Genomic DNA, 20,639 nt, shown 5'->3' on the forward strand with positions numbered 1-20,639 from the left:
TACAATTTTAACTATTCACACTAACCATGGCTTGTTAGGACCTGTTATCTGTGGGAAAGAAGCACAGCAAGTCAACAGTCATTTTATGTGGGTGAGTGCACAGCAGCTGAAGGTCAGTCGTCCTCAGAGCCTGCTCAAAAGGTCCCCCTTGGGTGTTCCTTTCAGTGAACCTTCTTTGTTCCTTTCATACTCCCAGCTGCTGGAGGCAACTCACCCTAACACGGCAGGCCATGCGCCCTCACCTGAGGCCATTTGTAATGTGGCCTTTATGCAAGAATTTCAGGAGGTGGCCGGCTGCTCAATGCAAGTTCCTGGCTCCTTCGAATGAACTGGATGGAAATGGAGATGATGCAAAATGGTGGAAGGAAGCGAGGGCAGGTGTCGTTGTTGTGGGTTGTTGGTAATTTAAATCCTAACGATCAAAATAACTCACAGCACTTAACGTACAATTAATCACCCATTAAACATAGGGCAGGACCCTAACCAGAAACACATACTTACCGATAGAGCTGATCCTCGAGGAGGACCTGGTTGTTGTGTGCAGTAAGCGTCCAAATTCTGTAGCAATATAACCTACAACAACGATGTTGAACAAGAAAATGGCAGATAGAAAGGTTATAATCAGATTAACATATATATATATATATATATATATATATATATATATATATATATATATATATATATATATATATATAATATGGAATAGGCAAAGGCCGAGAAGCGAACGCATAATTATTCTTCGGTCGATGCTGCAATTTCCGGTGAGGGGCTTTAGCCTTGATTCGGGATCAGCGATCAAACTAATGTAAATCACAATTAAAAATTATTTTTTAGATGATGCGGGAGATATCTTTATTACCTAAACATTACCTTCACAACAACAACTACACCGCCTAGAACAGGATCTCATCTCGAAAAAAAAAATCCTCAACATTACCTTCACAACGACAACTACACCGCATCGAGAACAGGATCTCATCTAAAAAATAAATACGAGAAGCTGAACGTAGAATTCTTTTTGCACATTCAGCTTCTTTACTTTACATAAAACTTGTTCACAACTGTATACTTGCCAACTATACCTATGGTACATGCAAGCGCTTCCGACACAGCTGATGATTTTGACGCAATTTCCAGTTACTTCAGCCTGGAATCGGGATCAGCTATCAAATAATGTAAATCACGATTAAAAAAATATTTTTGATGATGCGGGAGATATCTTTATTAAAATCAGTGGAGGAAATATACACCTTGTCTGATATTTGGGTCTTTCATGTCTTGGCTTGATGCCTTTATTTCCCAGCATGCATCATTTCCCATGACTAAAACCAGGAAGCAAAAAAAAAAACTGAAGAAGAAAAAAAACCGGAAGCAAAAAAAAACCGGAAGCAAAAAAAAACCAGGGAAGCAAAAGAAAAACGGAAGCAAAAGGGTCATAGCCAACGACACGGATTACAAAATTACCCAGGGTGTGTGTTGTTGTTGTTTCCTATTCTCTCATGTGCACGCGTTGAGAATGGAAACTCACCCCTACGTTCGCCTTAATATGGAATAGGCAAAGCCAAGAAGTGAAAACGTAGAATTCCTTCTTACATTCGCTTCTGACTTTGCATAAAAACTTGTTTCACAACTGTATACTATACCAACCTACCGTGGTACATGTAAGCGCCGCACAGCTGATGATTTTAACGCTTAATTTTCGGTTACTTCGGCCTGGATTCGGGATCAGCGATCAACCCCCTAATGTTAAATCACGTATTAAAAAATATTTTTTGATGATGCAGGAGAATATCTTTATATAAAAAAATGTAACTTTGGGAAAAAATAATTGAATAAACTCAAATAAATAAGCAATCACTTCTAGAAGTCCCAAGAATAAAAGAAATTAAAAGTTCCGGAAAGAGTTTCAAAATCACTCCCGGTAATGTTAAATACTAAATGAAAACACTTCCTGTCATGAAAAATCTACTTTCGAATATAAAATTAACTTTGGGAAAAAAATAATTGAATAAATAAATAAACACTTCCGGTCATGATCTCCCGGCATGCATCATTCCATGACAAAAACCGGAAACAAAAAAAAACCCAGAAACAAAACAAAAACGGAAACAAAAGGGTCATAACCAATAGCGACACAAATTCACAATTGCCGAGGGTATTGTGTTGTTGTTGTTTCCCATTCTCTCATGTGCACGTGTTAAGTAATATTGACAAGATAGAAATCAAAACCCGATCGTGTTTATACACCGCACAGCCGCATTTAAAAACAACCGGAAGCAAAAGGGTCATAGCCAACAACACGGATTCCAAAAATAGCCAAATTATTGTGTTGTTGTTGTTGTTTCTATTCTCTCACGTGCACACGTTAAGTATTAAGCTCACTTCGATTCGCTCTATAAATACTTTGAACGAACATACATCCCAAATATGAACCAATTTTATTTCAATTATTTCATGTTTTATGTTTTCAGTGAATGTTGAAAAATTTTCTTCGAAGGAAAAACGACCCTGAAACAACAACAGAGGAAGTCGATAATGTTGAAGAAGAAGAATCACGTGTGTAATATGAGCCCCGCCCACCAAAGCCTCTCTTTGTTGTGAGTAAAATCTCTGAGAGTTGTTGTTTAAAAATTATTTCTATTTATACAATTGATTTATACAAACCAGTTCGTGTTCAGTGTAAATTAGTGTTGAATTGTAATTTAACTGCGTGGAAGGAAATTTCAGTCATAAAACAACAACTACTGAAAAGTTGGAATTGAAGAGGAAGAAGAAGAATCCCGACGGTTTGTGGGCCTCACCGATCGCGGCTGCTCGAGCTTGTGTTCCTGTGCCAAGGTCTGAGTGTTTCACCATGGAAGACGATCTGTTAATGAAAGAGACCACGGCGCTGATCAAGACTTACGTGATGCACCGTGTGGCACCGGACGCGCCGCAGCCCCTCAACCAGGCAGAATCGGTCCTCATCCGGCTCGGTGACGAGGTGTTTTCCCAACACCGTGAGACCTTTAGGGAGATGTTGGGACGGCTGTACCCGAACCCCCACGATTTGAGTAACGCCAGCTCGGTGGCAGGAACGGCGACCAGCGTCGCGGGAAGAGGTGTTCTCCGATGAGGGAGGTGAACTGGGGACGCCTCGTCGCCGTCATCGTCCTGTTGGCCACGGTCGCTCAGGAAATGGACGACCGGTTCGGAACGGTGGACGAACGAGCCGAGGTGTTGTCCCTCGAGATGAGCCGATTCGTGGTGGAGAACCTTGGGGACTGGATTCGAGAACGAGGCGGTTGGGTGAGTCATCGAGCCGGTGTTGTGGGTCCAGTCCCGAGATGGGGAGCCTGGGTTGCTCTAGTCCTTTAGTCGTTCTGCGCGAGCGGTTTGAGAGACCGGACGGTGTTGGTGGGGATCCTGAAGACGGTTTGATCCGGGCTGTCCTCCAATAGAGGGGTGCGAGTTCAGGGCCGCAGTACCACCACGGAGCGATGACATTTATACCTGGTTTTCTGTGTTTCCCTCAGGAAGATTTTGTGCGAAGTTCCAAAGGAAGATCTCTGCCTTCCTTGATGACGGAATGGATGTGTGCTGCGGTCTTGTGGGGAATCCTGGCCTCTATTGTTTGGTTTGGTAGATATCACGTCTTACAGAATCGTCATTGAGATACTTTGATGAAAGCTGATGCTCGAGTACCGCATCGAAGGTTTAACTCCCGAACATGTTCTGTCAGTTCAAGTGGTACTCGGAATGTTAGTTGTGGTGATGGTTGTAGTAATGTTAGTCGTAATGATGTTTCAAGTTATGTGTTGGTAGTAGTCATGTTGGTCAAAGTAATGGAGTACCAGTGGTGGTTGTCGTCACTGTAGTCATTGTGGCCTATTACCATTAAAGAGTTAAGATAAGGCGGTAGATGAAGGATGAAAGATGTATTGCACCGTCTTTTGCTCCACCGTTGAAGAATCACAGCTCATTACATTGCCATGGCTGCTAGCCGCAGTTTAATTCTTTCCTTTGTTTATTCCCAATGCCACTCTCCATTGATCAGAAGCGTGCATTCCAGAAGAGTGGAGAGAAGAATATGGTGTGTACTTGTGATAAAGTGCAAAAGATGAAGATGAAGCTTTGCTCTGATCCAGTTGAAATGGTACGAATAAACTCACTGAGATAAAGCATTGAAAGATGTGTCGTCTTCTTCGTTCATATGCAGCACAAGCTGGCGGGTATCCTGGAACGGCCTACGTGTCCCGATTCTTGAATAGAGAATGCTACAGGCAGGTGAAACAACTCTTGTAAAAATTTAAATCATTTTCCTTTATCTTCAAACACTTCAAGTGCGATGGGAAAAACTGTGCCTTCTCCACATCCAACCACACCACCCGCCAGACGGGGAAGCGCCGCTCTCACCTGCTTGCAGCGGAGATGACGCGACATTGGCGGAGCAGAAACATGCATGAGGCAAAACATGAATATTCTGTTACGTTTGTGAGGGTAGTTGGAGGAATCCTCAGTGAAGATAGGATTGTGTAGTCGAGCATGGTCCGTGCATGGGTAGGAGACATCTCGATGTAACTTAAGTTGGGAAAACTGTGAGCTAAAGATTGTTTACGTGTCCCAACACGGGTGTGGTGGTGTTAAATAGGTAGGGCCTAAGGCTAGTTTCTCCCAACATGTGATTGCACCCTGTGACCTTTTCCTGCATTTTTACATTCACTAGGCTGGCCATAAAGAAACACGTTTTTACAACAACCGACCCAACTTCCCACAGAACCTAAACATTCCCAAGCAGACAAAACTCCGCCTCCCAGGAATCATAATCAGCAGGCCACGCCCCCGAGGTTAATGATTGTTTGGGGTGACGTCAGGCAGAAGGTTTGAGGGAGGTTGGGACAAAAGAATGTCGCTTGGGTTTTTCTTCATCAAGGAGGAAGGTTGGCAATCTTTGGTTTGTGTGGACCTGGTACTGAGAGAGAGAGAGAGAGAGAGAGAGAGAGAGAGAGAGAGAGAGAGAGAGAGAGAGAGAGAGAGAGAGAGAGAGAGAGAGAGAGAGAGAGAGAGAGAGAGAGAGAGAGTAGGAGGTGCGGCGGTGGTTTGTGGGGCTCTTGGCATTCGGATGGAGTGGAGAGCTGCAGAGGACCTCCCGCACGAATTACTTCATGTACGTGGTGTCGCAGAGAGGGACTCAGCACCATCTTGTGAGCTTCCCGCGTGGTGACTTCGAAGTTCAACGACCACCAGGCTCCCAAAGGCCAATTGTGGACGCGAAGCTGAGTGCTGGCATGAATGCGGGACTTTCTTTTATTTTATCTTTCCCCTTGTCTGTGTGTCGTGGAGACGTCTCTGGACTGATGTAGTTTTCGTCAGACGTCTCAAATTCGGATTTAGTTTTTCACTTCACCTTTCATTTTCACCTCGTTGATTTAGTTCCATTAAACCATTATTGTTGAATTTCTTTGTGTTCTTTTATTCGTTGTGGGTTCGAGAATAAAGCCGTGTGTTTCCGCTTCAGGTAAGCGCCTTCTCTGCTTTCAATCCCGCGCGCGTCATAACCACCAAGAATTCTGGCTGTTCACCTCGGAGTTGAAACCATTCGGCTCCAAATCAAATCTTTTCTCCAACGGCTGATCTCAGATCGTAAGTTTCTATTCAGACCTTGTCGTTGTAGCTTGGACGTGCTGTTTCTGCTGTTCCAGCAACGGATGGAGGCCGTCAATGCAAGATATGAGATCAGGGCTGTCTCTCTGGAGGGATCTCGAGCATTCGAAACAGCTGGTGTAATACAAACGGAGAATGAATTCCATCAATAAATTTAACAAATGGAGACATTCAACGTTCCTGCTGCATGACGTCACCAAGAAATAAAAACACAGGCTCTTGTGGGATTTGAATTCATGACCACTGGTTGATCAAGACCAGTGCTCTCACCGCTGAACGAAAGAGCAAGGTCGATGATCTGTGATTTTGACATGTTTATGAGTTTAGATCATCCATGTACAGGAGATGTGTCACCTTTCCTGTTTCTTTGGTCGTTCTCTTATTGGACGTGTGTGTACATAGATTTGTGTGCATAAGTGGGTGTGTGTAGATTTTTGTGTGTTTATCAACATTCACAGAGTACCTGTGACTCAACAACACAAACACAGGTGTGGTAACGAGCATGGCAGCAATCGCTCATTTATATATTTCTGGCTGTTCGGTACTCGAGGAGGATTGCTGTGCGGTATTCGAGGGGGATGAATCTGGGCCCAAAGAAGAAAATACCAGTTGGGTCACCGAGGTGTGCACACCTACTTCTAAAAATCAACTGCAAACAGAAGATATACCAAACAAAGGGCGTTCAAGAAATCATTTATTTAACGCTTAACAGGTAACCTTCATCCTGGAGTAACATCTGGGTAACCTGGGGTCTTTCGGAGCCCACCTTGGGTAATAATTTTCTCATCATTTTATGACAATAACATGATGTGTAGATCAAATTTAAATCCTTTGCCATAGTTTAAGACTGAAACGACATTAATTTACTCTTAATAACTTTTTTTTATTTTTTTTTAGAAAAAAACATAGCTTTAAAAAAATGTACCTTTAAAAATGTTTTTTGTTTTGTTTTGAAAAACCCAGTTTACCTTGGGGTCCTCAAAACCCCCAGGCCACCTATGAAGGGTTAAAATTTATTTATTTTGTTGAAAAAAATCCAAGCTTACCTTGGGGTCCTCAAAACTCCAGGTTACCTATTTGTGGGGCAGAGAAGCCAAAAATCGTGCACTTTGGGTTAAAAGCATGAAACTTGGTACATACATGAAGTTTCCCCAAACTGATTATTTTTCGATGTGGATCCAGGTCAGCAGTGTCCCCTGGTGGCTGTTGTTGAAGCTTTTTCAAAATGGCCGCCAAGTTCATCTGGACGTCCATATGTTTTGAACTCTCCATCCTGGAACCAACATCTTGGTCTCGAAATGTATCGATTTGAGGTCAGAAGTCATTCCAAACAATAAAACTTACAATCTATGCATTGCATTAGTACATAACACACTGTTTTGGTTTTGCAGCTTAGTGTTTACTAATAATTGTTTTTTTCTTTCAGGTAATGAGAAGTAAACATCAAGTCGAAGAGTAGAGATGCAGAAACACAAGATTGTAGACATTGAGGTGCCAAGCTCCTCCAAGGACACCAACGATCCAACTGACTGGAAGTTATGTACACTTTGCAGAAAAGAATCTTCAGAGCCATTGTAGTGTCATGCAAAATCTACAAGAGAGGATGTTGCTGCTGGGTACAAATATGTTGCTGAAAATCTTCTGAAATTTAAGGAACTTGATGCCATCCCCGATGGTGTGAATATACAACACTTAAATATTTGCACAAACTTAGCAGACACATTACAGAAAAATAGTGCTGCCCGGCAGAAGTCGTGCAGAAATAAAGTCAGTAATGAAAAGTTTCAGAGAGCACACAAGACAAAAAACTGTGGAATCACCAGAGCAAAGTCCTGAGAAAACAAGAAGATCCTGTTCAGAGAATCAAGGACCAGATCTGTGCATCTTCTGCAACAATCCTGCTGGACGTGATGGCCTTCATTAGGCTGCCTCATTTGACGTTAACTTCAAAGTAAGGAAGTAAATGCTACAGAACTTTCTGATAGTCAGCTGATGGAAAAAGTATCTGCTGGGGATTTGATGGCCATTGATGCTCAATACCGTACAATTTGCTTGGCAAAACTCCACAAATGGGCAGAACTTGCAAGGAATAAGAATACGGAAAAGTCTTCAGACAGCTTGTTGCATGGCTTAGCCTTTGCGGAACTGGTCTCATGCATCGAATCACACAAAGAATCAATGGAATCCAGGCCAGTTTTCAGTCCGAAGAACATTAAGAGCCTTTACATATCTAGGATACAGAAGCTTGGTAGAGATGAAGTGCAAGTACACACCACAAGGCTCAAGAACCGGATATTGACTGCCATTCCAGATCTTCGGTCTTTCAATGAAGGCAGGGAGTTTCGACTTGTATTTGACCAAGATATTGGAGCAGCTTTTTAACAAGCATGCAATGAAGATTTTCATTCTGACGAATTTATCCTAGCAAAGGCTTCCAACATCATTCGACATGATATTTTGAAACGGAAGCAGTGCTTTGATGGACAGTTTCTTCCTGATTGTCAGGAGAAATCTATACCTTCCACTCGAACAGCATTAATTAACATGATACTTGCTGGACCAAATATTAAAGATCAAACTGTGCAAGGTGCAAGACAAACCCACAGGCCGTGCAAGTCAAACGATCTCACAACTTATTGTGTTCAACAGTGTCAACACATCCAGTTCATGCTGGGCATCACCAAACACAACTGATCGACACAACAGGGATAGAGAAACAAAACACCTCCACCATTTTATCTATCACTAAAGATCCATGGAGAAACGAGAAAGAAAGGTCTGGTTGATAATCTCGACAGCATAGGATTATGTATGTCATATGATCGTGTCCTTGGAATTTCTACAGAGATAGCTAACAAAGTTTGTGCCATGTATGATAAGGAAGGAGGGGTTTGTCCTCCCAAACTCGCAAGGAACATCTTTACTGTGGCAGCAGTGGACAATATTGATCACAACCCGAGTTCAACAACTGCCAAAGAGTCTTTTCATGGGACAGGTATATCCATGATGCAACAACCGTCAGTTAAAAGTGAAGGACCATCACGTGCTATTCCAGTGAAAAGTGAGACAACTCGGAAGGAGAATTGATCTTTCATTAAAGGTGCCAACTAACTGGCAAAGCTTTCTTCGTGTTAGTGAGAACAAATCAGAGCTCTTTCACATGCTGGCAAAATAAATCACAAGCACTGATTTACAAGGCAAAGAGGTTTTACAGCACTTCTGATGATCAAGTACTATCATCACCAGGGAGAGATGACAAAAATCTCATTGAACCTTGCTCACATGAGGAAGCAGACACGAGGATAGTGCTGCATCTTTTGGACGTCGCACATGAAGGACATTAGAATGTCATGGTCAGAGCATCAGATACGGATGTGGTGGTACTCATTGTGTCAAACCTGCATAATATTCCAGCAAATGAAATATGGACATCATTTGGTTCTGGGAAGCATCACAGATACATTGCATTGCATGAAATTGCTGTTGGATTGGGTCCATCAAAAGGTCCAGCAGCAGCAATGTTTTATTCATTAACTGTTAATGAATTCTGTTAATGTATTCAATTAACTGTTAATGTATTCAATTAACAACGTGTGGCCCTAAATGGAGTTCTTTCATCCCCTCTTCCTGTGCAGGCTGGAGTTCCTCAAGGTAGCGTTCTGGGCCCTGTTCTTTTTCTGGTTTTCATCAATGATCTCTCGGACTCTCTGGAAAATCCTCTATTTCTCTTTGCCGATGACTCCACCCTCTGCCGTACCATCTGTCATCCCTCAGACCGGCAAGCAGCAGCTTCTTCGCTCACTGCAGATCTGGATAAAATCACAAACTGGTCCAACACGTGGAACATGTCTTTCAATCCAGACAAATCTCACACTCTCACGATGTCTCTTCGAAAGGACCGTTTACAAAACCCCCCCATCCACTTTCTCAACAATCCTCTGGAAGAAGTCTTTTCTTTCAAGCTTCTGGGTCTCACTATCTGCCATGACCTTTCCTGGGAAAGTCACATTTCCAACCTTGCCTCAAAAGCCAGTCGCCGACTGGGAATCCTCCGTCGTGCAAAGTCCTTCCTCGGCCCTCTTGAGCTCCTGACCACTTACAAAGCTTTTGTCCGTAGCCTGATGGAGTACTGCTCTCCCCTCTGGGCTGGTGCTCCTGCCTCCCACCTTTCTCGACTTCACGCTGTCGAAACCAGGGCTTTTAAGATCATTGGCATCTCCCGCAATGAAGCTGAGTCTTTGGGCCTCTCACTCAATCACCGCAGGTTGGTCGGTGGTCTTTCTGTCTTCTACCGACTCCTCTCCAGCCTTGCCCCCCCTGCTCTCTCTGCGATTTGTCCCAACCACATTTCCACAGGGCGCTCAAGGTCCGCCAACAACCCCCTTCTGGTAAAACTACCAAAATCACGAATCACTGCTCATCTTCACTCTTTCATTCCTCTTTTTCCCGCCTTTGGAATAAACTTCCTCACTCTATTCTTTCCCATTCTTCCCTTCAGGCTTTCAAAACAGCTGTTCACCACCACCTCTTATCTTCCCCCATCCAAATCCTCGATCTTTTCTACCCCGATAATCCACCCAAGCCCACTTCCTTCAATTCTCCTGCTTTCCTTCCTGAAAGTCCCTTTAATGTCCATCTTCCCCTCGCCATGTTCCCCGTCCCATCCCCATCCCTCTCCCTTCCACAGTTCACCTGTGTCTGTTCCCCAATGTTTTGTCCCTTCCACTCCCGCCCCTCTTGTCTCATGCCTCCTTGCTGTGAGTTGTGTGTTAGCTCTCATACGAGCCTCGACCAAGGTATACAAAAAAAAACAAAAAAAAAAAAAAACTGCGAGTGACACCACCTCCTTCTTTGCAGGGACAAGCATATGCAGAGCAATGTATCGTTTTGAGAAGTTTAAGCTAAAATACACAATATTTGCACAGTATGCTGACAGATCCGACGAAAAAGTTTCAAAACACACCAAACGCGAACAGGTCAATTCTAAAGTTCGTGATCCATTGTGTTGTCATAATAATAATAATAATAATAATAATAATAATGACCGAGTAATGAAAGTAGAAATGTCCATCTGGTGGACGATTTCAAGAACTGCACCGTTTACGTGTGATTTCTTTTCTCATTTCCTTTGCTGAAAAAGTTGAAATGTCCATCTGGTGGACGATTTTGTGAACTACCCCATTATCGTGTAATTTATTTTCTCATTTAATTTGCTGTTCAATGTTGAAATGTCCATCTGGTGGACGATTTTATGAACTGCACCGTTTACGTGTGATTTATTTTCTCCTTTACTTTACTGTTCAAATTTGAAATGTCCATCTGGTGGACGATTTTATGAACGACACCGTTTACGTGATTTATTTTCTCCTTTACTTTACTGTTCAAAGTTGAAATGTCCATCTGGTGGACGATTTTATGAACTTCACCGTTTACGTGTGATTTATTTTCTCCTTTACTTCACTGTTCAAAGTTGAAATGTCCATCTGGTGGACGATTTTATGAACTACACCGTTTACGTGTGATTTATTTTCTCATTTACTTTGCTGTAAAAAGTTGAAATGTCCATCTGGTGGACGATTTTATGAACTACACCGTTTACGTGTGATTTATTTTCTCCTTTACTTTACTGTTCAAAGTTGAAAAGTCCATCTGGTGGACGATTTTATGAACTTCACCGTTTACGTGTGATTTATTTTCTCCTTTACTTTCCTGTTGAAAGTTGAAATGTTCATCTGGTGGACGATTTTATGAACTACACCGTTTACGTGTGATTTATTTTCTCATTTACTTTGCTGTAAAAAGTTGAAATGTCCATCTGGTGGACGATTTTATAAACTACACCGTTTACGTGTGATTTATTTTCTCCTTTACTTTACTGTTCAAATTTGAAATGTACATCTGGTGGACGATTTTATGAACGACACCGTTTACGTGTGATTTATTTTCTCCTTTACTTTACTGTTCAAATTTGAAATGTCCATCTGGTGGACGATTTTATGAACGACACCGTTTACGTGATTTATTTTCTCCTTTACTTTACTGTTCAAAGTTGAAATGTCCATCTGGTGGACGATTTTGTGAACTACACCGTTATCGTGTGATTTATTTTCTCTTTTAATTTGCTGTTCAAAGTTGAAATGTCCATCTGGTGGACGATTTTATAAACTACACCGTTTACGTGTGATTTATTTTCTCCTTTACTTTACTGTTCAAATTTGAAATGTCCATCTGGTGGACGATTTTATGAACGACACCGTTTACGTGTGATTTATTTTCTCATTTACTTTGCTGTAAAAAGTTAAAATGTCCATCTGGTGGACGATTTTATAAACTACATCGTTTACGTGTGATTTATTTTCTCCTTTACTTTACTGTTGAAAGTTGAAAAGTCCATCTGGTGGACGATTTTATGAACTACACCGTTTAAGTGTGATTTATTTTCTCCTTTACTTTACTGTTGAAAGTTGAAAAGTCCATCTGGTGGACGATTTCATGAACTACACCGTTTACGTGTGATTTATTTTCTCCTTTACTTTCCTGTTGAAAGTTGAAATGTTCATCTGGTGGACGATTTTATGAACTACACCGTTTACGTGTGATTTATTTTCTCCTTTACTTTACTGTTCAAGTACTGTACTGCCGCACCCCTTTTCCTAAAATTAAATGATATTTCACCAATTTTGGCTCTAATTGGTTTATTTTTGATCGGATTCAACATATGACCACTTCGTGAGCTCAGCTCGTTGCTCCGAATCCGGTGATATAATTTCTTTCAAAATCTATTTTTGACCAAAAATGACCAAATAGTAAGGGGTAAACCTTTGCCAAAATTTGGTGAAAAAAGATGTAAGTACTTTTCAACATTTATAGATTACTTTTGGTCAGAGAAAGAAAATTCCCGAATTGTAACCTCTATTTTTTGCCAAAAAAGTACCAAAAAGCGCCAAATACTGCAGTGATTTATTTTCTCATTTACTTTACTGTTCAAAGTTGAAATGTCCATCTGGTGGACGATTTTATGAACTACACCGTTTACGTGTGATTTATTTTCTCCTTTACTTTACTGTTGAAAGTTGAAATGTTCATCTGGTGGACGATTTTATGAACTACACCGTTTACGTGTGATTTATTTTCTCATTTACTTTGCTGTAGAAAGTTGAAATGTCCATCTGGTGGAGGATTTTCTGAACTACACCGTTTACATGCGATTTATTTTCTCATTTACTTTGCTGTAAAAAGTTCAAATGTCCATCTGGTGGACGATTTTATGAACTACACCGTTTACGTGTGATTTATTTTCTCCTTTACTTTACTGTTCAAAGTTGAAATGTCCATCTGGTGGACGATTTTATGAACTACACCGTTTACGTGTGATTTATTTTCTCCTTTACTTTCCTGTTGAAAGTTGAAATGTTCATCTGGTGGACGATTTTATGAACTACACCGTTTACATGTGATTTATTTTCTCATTTACTTTGCTGTTGAAAGTTGAAATGTTCATCTGGTGGACAATTTTATGAACTACACCTTTTACGTGCGATTTATTTTCTCCTTTACTTTCCTGTTGAAAGTTGAAATGTTCATCTGGTGGACGATTTTATGAACTATACCGTTTACGTGTGATTTATTTTCTCCTTTCCTTTACTGTTGAAAGTTGAAAAGTCCATCTGGTGGACGATTTTATGAACTACACCGTTTACGTGTGATTTATTTTCTCCTTTACTTTCCTGTTGAAAGTTGAAATGTTCATCTGGTGGACGATTTTATGAACTATACCGTTTACGTGTGATTTATTTTCTCCTTTACTTTCCTGTTGAAAGTTGAAATGTTCATCTGGTGGACGATTTTATGAACTACACCGTTTACGAGTGCTTTATTTTCTCCTTTATTTCCTGTTGAAAGTTGAAATGTTCATCTGGTGGACGATTTTATGAACTACACCGTTTACATGTGAGTTATTTTCTCATTTACTTTGCTGTAAAAAGTTGAAATATCCATCTGGTGGACGATTTTATGAACTACACCGTTTACGTGTGATTTATTTTCTCATTTACTTTGCTGTAAAAAGTTGAAATGTCCATCTGGTGGACGATTTTATGAACTACACCGTTTACGTGTGATTTATTTTCTCCTTTACTTTACTGTTGAAAGTTGAAAAGTCCATCTGGTGGACGATTTTATGAACTACACCGTTTACGTGTGATTTATTTTCTCCTTTACTTTCCTGTTGAAAGTTGAAATGTTCATCTGGTGGACGATTTTATGAACTACACCGTTTACGTATGATTTATTTTCTCCTTTACTTTCCTGTTGAAAGTTGAAATGTTCATCTGGTGGACGATTTTATGAACTACACCGTTTCCGTGTGATTTATTTTCTCATTTACTTTACTGTTCACAGTTGAAATGTCCATCTGGTGGACGATTATATAAACTACACCGTTTACGTGTGATTTATTTTCTCATTTACTTTGCTGTAAAAAGTTGAAATGTCCATCTGGTGGACGATTTTGTGAACTACACCGTTATCGTGTGTTTTATTTTCTCATTTACTTTCCTGTTCAAAGTTGCAATGTCCATCTGTTGGAAGATTTTATAAACTACACCCTTTACGCGTGATTTATTTTCTCTTTTAATTTGCCGTTCAAAGTTGAAATGTCCATCTGATGGACGATTTTATAAACTACACCGTTTACGTGTGATTTATTTTCTCATTTACTTTACTGTTCAAAGTTGAAATGTCCATGTTGTGGACGATTTTATGAACTACACCGTTTACGTGTGATTTATTTTCTCCTTTACTTTACTGTTCAAATTTGAAATGTCCATCTGGTGGACGATTTTATGAACTACACCGTTTACGTGTGATTTATTTTCTCCATTACTTTACTGTTGAAAGTTGAAATGTCCATCTGGTGGACGATTTTATGAACTACACCGTTTACGTGTGATTTATTTTCTCCTTTACTTTACTGTTCAAAGTTGAAAAGTCCATCTGGTGGACGATTTTATGAACTTCACCGTTTACGTGTGATTTATTTTCTCCTTTACTTTCCTGTTGAAAGTTGAAATGTTCATCTGGTGGACGATTTTATGAACTACACCGTTTACGTGTGATTTATTTTCTCATTTACTTTGCTGTAAAAAGTTGAAATGTCCATCTGGTGGACGATTTTATAAACTACACCGTTTACGTGTGATTTATTTTCTCCTTTACTTTTCTGTTCAAATTTGAAATGTACATCTGGTGGACGATTTTATGAACGACATCGTTTACGTGATTTATTTTCTCCTTTACTTTACTGTTCAAAGTTGAAATGTCCATCTGGTGGACGATTTTGTGAACTACACCGTTATCGTGTGATTTATTTTCTGCTTTACTTTTCTGTTCAAAGTTGAAATGTCCATCTGGTGGACGATTTTACGAACTACACCGTTTACGTGTGATTTATTTTCTCCTTTACTTTACTGTTCAAATTTGAAATGTCCATCTGGTGGACGATTTTATGAACGACACCGTTTACGTGATTTATTTTCTCCTTTACTTTACTGTTCAAAGTTGAAATGTCCATCTGGTGGACGATTTTATGAACGACACCGTTTACGTGTGATTTATTTTCTCTTTTAATTTGCTGTTCAAAGTTGAAATTTCCATCTGGTGGACGATTTTATGTACTACACCGTTTACGTGTGATTTATTTTCTCATTTACTTTGCTGTAAAAAGTTGAAATGTCCATCTGGTGGACGATTTTATAAACTACACCGTTTACGTGTGATTTATTTTCTCCTTTACTTTACTGTTCAAAGTTGAAATGTCCATCTGGTGGACGATTTTATGAACTTCACCGTTTACGTGTGATTTATTTTCTCCTTTACTTTCCTCTTGAAAGTTGAAATGTTCATCTGGTGGACGATTTTATGAACTACACCGTTTACGTGTGATTTATTTTCTCCTTTACTTTCCTGTTGAAAGTTGAAATGTTCATCTGGTGGACGATTTTATGAACTAAACCGTTTACATGTGATTTATTTTCTCATTTACTTTGCTGAAAAAGTTGAAATGTCCATCTGGTGGACGATTTTATAAACTACACCGTTTACGTGTGATTTATTTTCTCCTTTACTTTACTGTTCAAAGTTGAAATGTCCATCTGGTGGACGATTTTATGAACTACACCGTTTACGTGCGATTTATTTTCTCCTTTACTTTACTGTTCACAGTTGAAATGTCCATCTGTTGGACGATTTTATGAACGACACCGTTTACGTGTGATTTATTTTCTCATTTACTTTACTGTTCAAAGTTGAAAAGTCCATCTGGTGGACGATTTTATGAACTACACCGTTTACGTGTGATTTATTTTCTCCTTTACTTTACTGTTCAAAGTTGAAATGTCCATCTGGTGGACGATTTTATGAACTACACTGTTTACGTGTGATTTATTTTCTCCTTTACTTTACTGTTCACAGTTGAAATGTCCATTAGGTGGACGATTTTATGAACTACACCGTTTCCGTGTGATTTATTTTCTCCTTTACTTTACTGCTCAAGTACTGTACTGCCGCACCCCTTTTCCTAAAATTAAATGATATTTCACCAATTTTGGCTATAATTGGTTTAATTTTAATCGGATTAAAACATATGACCACTTTGTGAGCTCAGCTCTTTGCTCCGAATCCGGTGATATAATTTATTTCAAAATCTATTTTGACCAAAAATGACCAAAATAGTAAGGGTTACACCTTTGCCAAAATTTGGTGAAAAAAATGATGAAAGTACTTTTCAACATTTATAGATTACTTTTGGTCAGAGAAAGAAAATTCCCGAATTGTAACCTCTATTTTTTGCCAAAAAAGTACCAAAAAGCGCCAAATACTGCAGTGATTTATTTTCTCATTTACTTTACTGTTCAAAGTTGAAATGTCCATCTGGTGGACGATTTTATGAACTACACCGTTTACGTGTGATTTATTTTCTCCTTTACTTTACTGTTGAAAGTTGAAAAGTCCATCTGGTGGACGATTTTATGAACTACACCGTTTACGTGTGATTTATTTTCTCATTTTCTTTGCTGTAAAAAGTTGAAATGTCCATATGGTGGACGATTTTATGAACTACACCGTTTACATGTGATTTATTTTCTCATTTACTTTGTTGCAAAAGTTTAAATGTGCCATCTGGTGGACGATTTTATGAACTACACCGTTTACGTGTGATTTATTTTCTCCTTTACTTTACTGTTCAAAGTTGAAATGTCCATCTGGTGGACGATTTTATGAACTACACCTTTTACGTGTGATTTATTTTCTCCTTTACTTTCCTGTTGAAAGTTGAAATGTTCATCTGGTGGACGATTTTATGAAATACACCGTTTACATGTGATTTATTTTCTCATTTACTTTGCTGTTGAAAGTTGAAATGTTCATCTGGTGGACAATTTTATGAACTACACCTTTTACGTGCGATTTATTTTCTCCTTTACTTTCCTGTTGAAAGTTGAAATGTTCATCTGGTGGACGATTTTATGAACTATACCGTTTACGTGTGATTTATTTTCTCCTTTACTTTCCTGTTGAAAGTTGAAATGTTCATCTGGTGGACGATTTTATGAACTACACCGTTTACGTGTGATTTATTTTCTCCTTTACTTTCCTGTTGAAAGTTGAAATGTCCATCTGGTGGACGATTTTATGAACTACACCGTTTACGTGTGATTTATTTTCTCCTTTACTTTACTGTTGAAAGTTGAAAAGTCCATCTGGTGGACGATTTTATGAACTACACCGTTTACGTGTGATTTATTTTCTCCTTTACTTTCCTGTTGAAAGTTGAAATGTCCATCTGGTGGACGATTTGATGAACTACACTGTTTATGTGTGATTTATTTTCTCCATTACTTTACTGTTGAAAGTTGAAATGTCCATCTGGTGGACGATTTTATGAACTACACCGTTTACGTGTGATTTATTTTCTCATATACTTTGCTGTAGAAAGTTGAAATGTCCATCTGGTGGACGATTTTATGAACTACACCGTTTACGTGTGATTTATTTTCTCCTTTACTTTACTGTTCAAAGTTGAAATGTCCATCTGGTGGACGATTTTATGAACTACACCGTTTACGTGTGATTTATTTTCTCCTTTACTTTCCTGTTCAAAGTTGAAATGTCAATCTGGTGGACGATTTTATGAACTACACCGTTTACGTGTGATTTATTTTCTCATTTACTTTGCTGTAAAAAGTTGAAATGTCCATCTGGTGGACGATTTTATGAACTACACCGTTTACGTGTGATTTATTTTCTCCTTTCCTTTACTGTTGAAAGTTGAAACGTGACCTCCGGTGGACGATTTCAGGAACTACTCCGTTTACGTGTGATTTGTTTTCTCCTTTACTGCTCAAAGTTGAAATGTCCATCCGGTGGACGATTTTAGGAACTACACCGTTTACATGTGACTTATTTTCTCCTTTACTTTGCTGTTCAAAGTTGAAATGTCCATCTCGTGGACGATTTAAGGAACTACACCGTTTACGTGTGATTTGTTTTCTCCTTTACTTTACTGTTCAAAGTTGAAATGTCCATCCGGTGGACGATTTTAGGAACTACACCGTTTACATGTGACTTATTTTCTCCTTTACTTTGCTGTTCAAAGTTGAAATGTCCATCTCGTGGACGATTTAAGGAACTACACCGTCTACATGTGATTTCTTTTCTCCTTTACTTTACTGTTCAAAGTTGAAATGTCCACCTGGTGGACGATTTTATGAACTACACCATTTACGTGTAATTTATTTTCTCCTTTCCTGTTCAAAGTTGAAATGTCCATCTGGTGGACGATTTTATGAACTACACCGTTTACGTGTGATTTATTTTCTCCTTTACTTTACTGTTCACAGTTGAAATGTCCATCTGGTGGACGATTTTATAAACTACACCGTTTACGTGTGATTTATTTTCTCATTTACTTTGCTGTAAAAAGTTGAAATGTCCATCTGGTGGACGATTTTATGAACTACACCGTTTACATGTGATTTATTTTCTCATTTACTTTGCTGTTGAAAGTTGAAAAGTCCATCTGGTGGACGATTTTATGAACTACACCGTTTACGTGTGATTTATTTTCTCCTTTACTTTTCTGTTCAAAGTTGAAATGTCCATCTGGTGGACGATTTTATGAACTACACCGTTTACGTGATTTATTTTCTCCTTTACTTTTCTTTTCAAAGTTGAAATGTCCATCTGGTGGACGATTTTATGAACTACACCGTTTACGTGTGATTTATTTTCTCCTTTACTTTTCTTTTCAAAGTTGAAATGTCCATCTGGTGGACGATTTTATAAACTACACCGTTTACGTTTGATTTATTTTCTCCTTTACTTTAATGTTCAAAGTTGAAATGTCCATCTGGTGGACGATTTTATGAACTACACCGTTTACGTGTGATTTATTTTCTCCTTTACTTTAATGTTCAAAGTTGAAATGTCCATCTGGTGGACGATTTTATGAACTTCACCGTTATTGTGTGATTTATTTTCTCATTTACTTCACTGTTCAAAGTTGAAATGTTGATGTGGTGGAGCATTTTGTGAACTACACCGTTTACGTGTGATTTATTTTCTCTTTTAATTTGCTGTTCAAAGTTGAAAAGTCCATCTGGTGGACGATTTTATGAACTACACCGTTTACTTGTGATTTATTTTCTGCTTTACTTTTCTGTTCAAAGTTGAAATGTCCATCTGGTGGACGATTTTACGAACTACACCGTTTACGTGTGATTTATTTTCTCCTTTACTTTACTGTTGAAAGTTGAAATGTCCATCTGGTGGACGATTTTATGAACTACACCGTTTACGTGTGATTTATTTTCTCCTTTACTTTCCTGTTGAAAGTTGAAATGTTCATCTGGTGGACGATTTTATGAACTACACCGTTTACGTGTGATTTATTTTCTCATTTACTTTGCTGTAAAAAGTTGAAATGTCCATCTGGTGGACGATTTTATAAACTACACCGTTTACGTGTGATTTATTTTCTCCTTTACTTTACTGTTCAAATTTGAAATGTCCATCTGGTGGACGATTTTGTGAACTACACCGTTTACGTGATTTATTTTCTCTTTTACTTTGCTGTAAAAAGTTGAAATGTCCATCTGGTGGACGATTTTATGAACTACACGGTTTATGTGTGATTTATTTTCTCCATTACTTTACTGTTGAAAGTTGAAATGTTCATCTGGTGGACGATTTTATGAACTACACCGTTTACGTGTGATTTATTTTCTCCTTTACTTTACTGTTCAAAGTTGAAATGTCCATCTGGTGGACGATTTTATGAACCACACTGTTTACGTGTGATTTATTTTGTCCTTTACTTGACTGTTGAAAGTTGAAAAGTCCATCTGGTGGACGATTTTATGAACTACACCGTTTACGTGTGATTTATTTTCTCCTTTACTTTACTGTTCAAGTACTGTACTGCCGCACCCCTTTTCCTAAAATTAAATGATATTTCACCAATTTTGGCTCTAATTCGTTTGTTTTTGATCGGATTCAAACATATGACCACTTTGTGAGCTCAGCTCTTTGCTCCGAATCCGGTGATGTAATTTATTTCAAAATCTATTTTTAACCAAAAATGACCAAAATAGTAAGGGAACCTTTGCCAAAATTTGGTGAAAAAAGATGAAAGTACTTTTCAACATTTATAGATTACTTTTGGTCAGAGAAAGAAAATTCCGGAATTGTAACCTCTATTTTTTGCCAAAAAAGTACCAAAAAGCGCCACATACTGCAGTGATTTATTTTCTCATTTACTTTACTGTTCAAAGTTGAAATGTCCATCTGGTGGACGATTTTATGAACTACACCGTTTACGTGTGATTTATTTTCTCCTTTACTTTACTGTTGAAAGTTGAAAAGTCCATCTGGTGGACGATTTTATGAACTACACCGTTTACGTGTGATTTATTTTCTCCTTTACTTTACTGTTG

At 38.9% G+C, this 20,639-nt stretch overlaps 1 protein-coding gene across 2 annotated transcripts; it reads left to right on the forward strand.

Annotated features, from left to right (window-relative positions):
• Positions 1 to 2,567: 2,567 nt before the first annotated feature.
• Positions 2,568 to 9,720, forward strand: LOC147007805 (anti-apoptotic protein NR13-like). Of its 2 annotated transcripts, none has more exons than XR_015053871.1 (3): positions 2,568 to 3,291; positions 3,519 to 6,959; positions 7,073 to 9,720. XR_015053871.1 is itself a non-coding variant. In XM_085866363.1 (3 exons), exons 1-3 carry the CDS (start codon positions 3,115 to 3,117, stop codon positions 4,087 to 4,089), a joined length of 333 nt encoding a protein of 110 aa, XP_085722489.1. In that variant the 5' UTR covers positions 2,601 to 3,114; the 3' UTR covers positions 4,090 to 4,230. The 2 variants fall into 2 exon arrangements, 1 of the variants encoding a protein (XP_085722489.1); XM_085866363.1 differs by lacking the exon at positions 7,073 to 9,720 and having other exon boundaries at positions 2,601 to 3,291; positions 3,519 to 3,624; positions 4,040 to 4,230.
• Positions 9,721 to 20,639: the final 10,919 nt, after the last annotated feature.

The sequence above is a fragment of the Eptatretus burgeri genome, chromosome 24 (assembly GCF_056783735.1).
Source record: "Eptatretus burgeri isolate ZD-2024b chromosome 24, Ebu_testis_v1, whole genome shotgun sequence".
Lineage (NCBI taxonomy): Eukaryota > Metazoa > Chordata > Myxini > Myxiniformes > Myxinidae > Eptatretus > Eptatretus burgeri.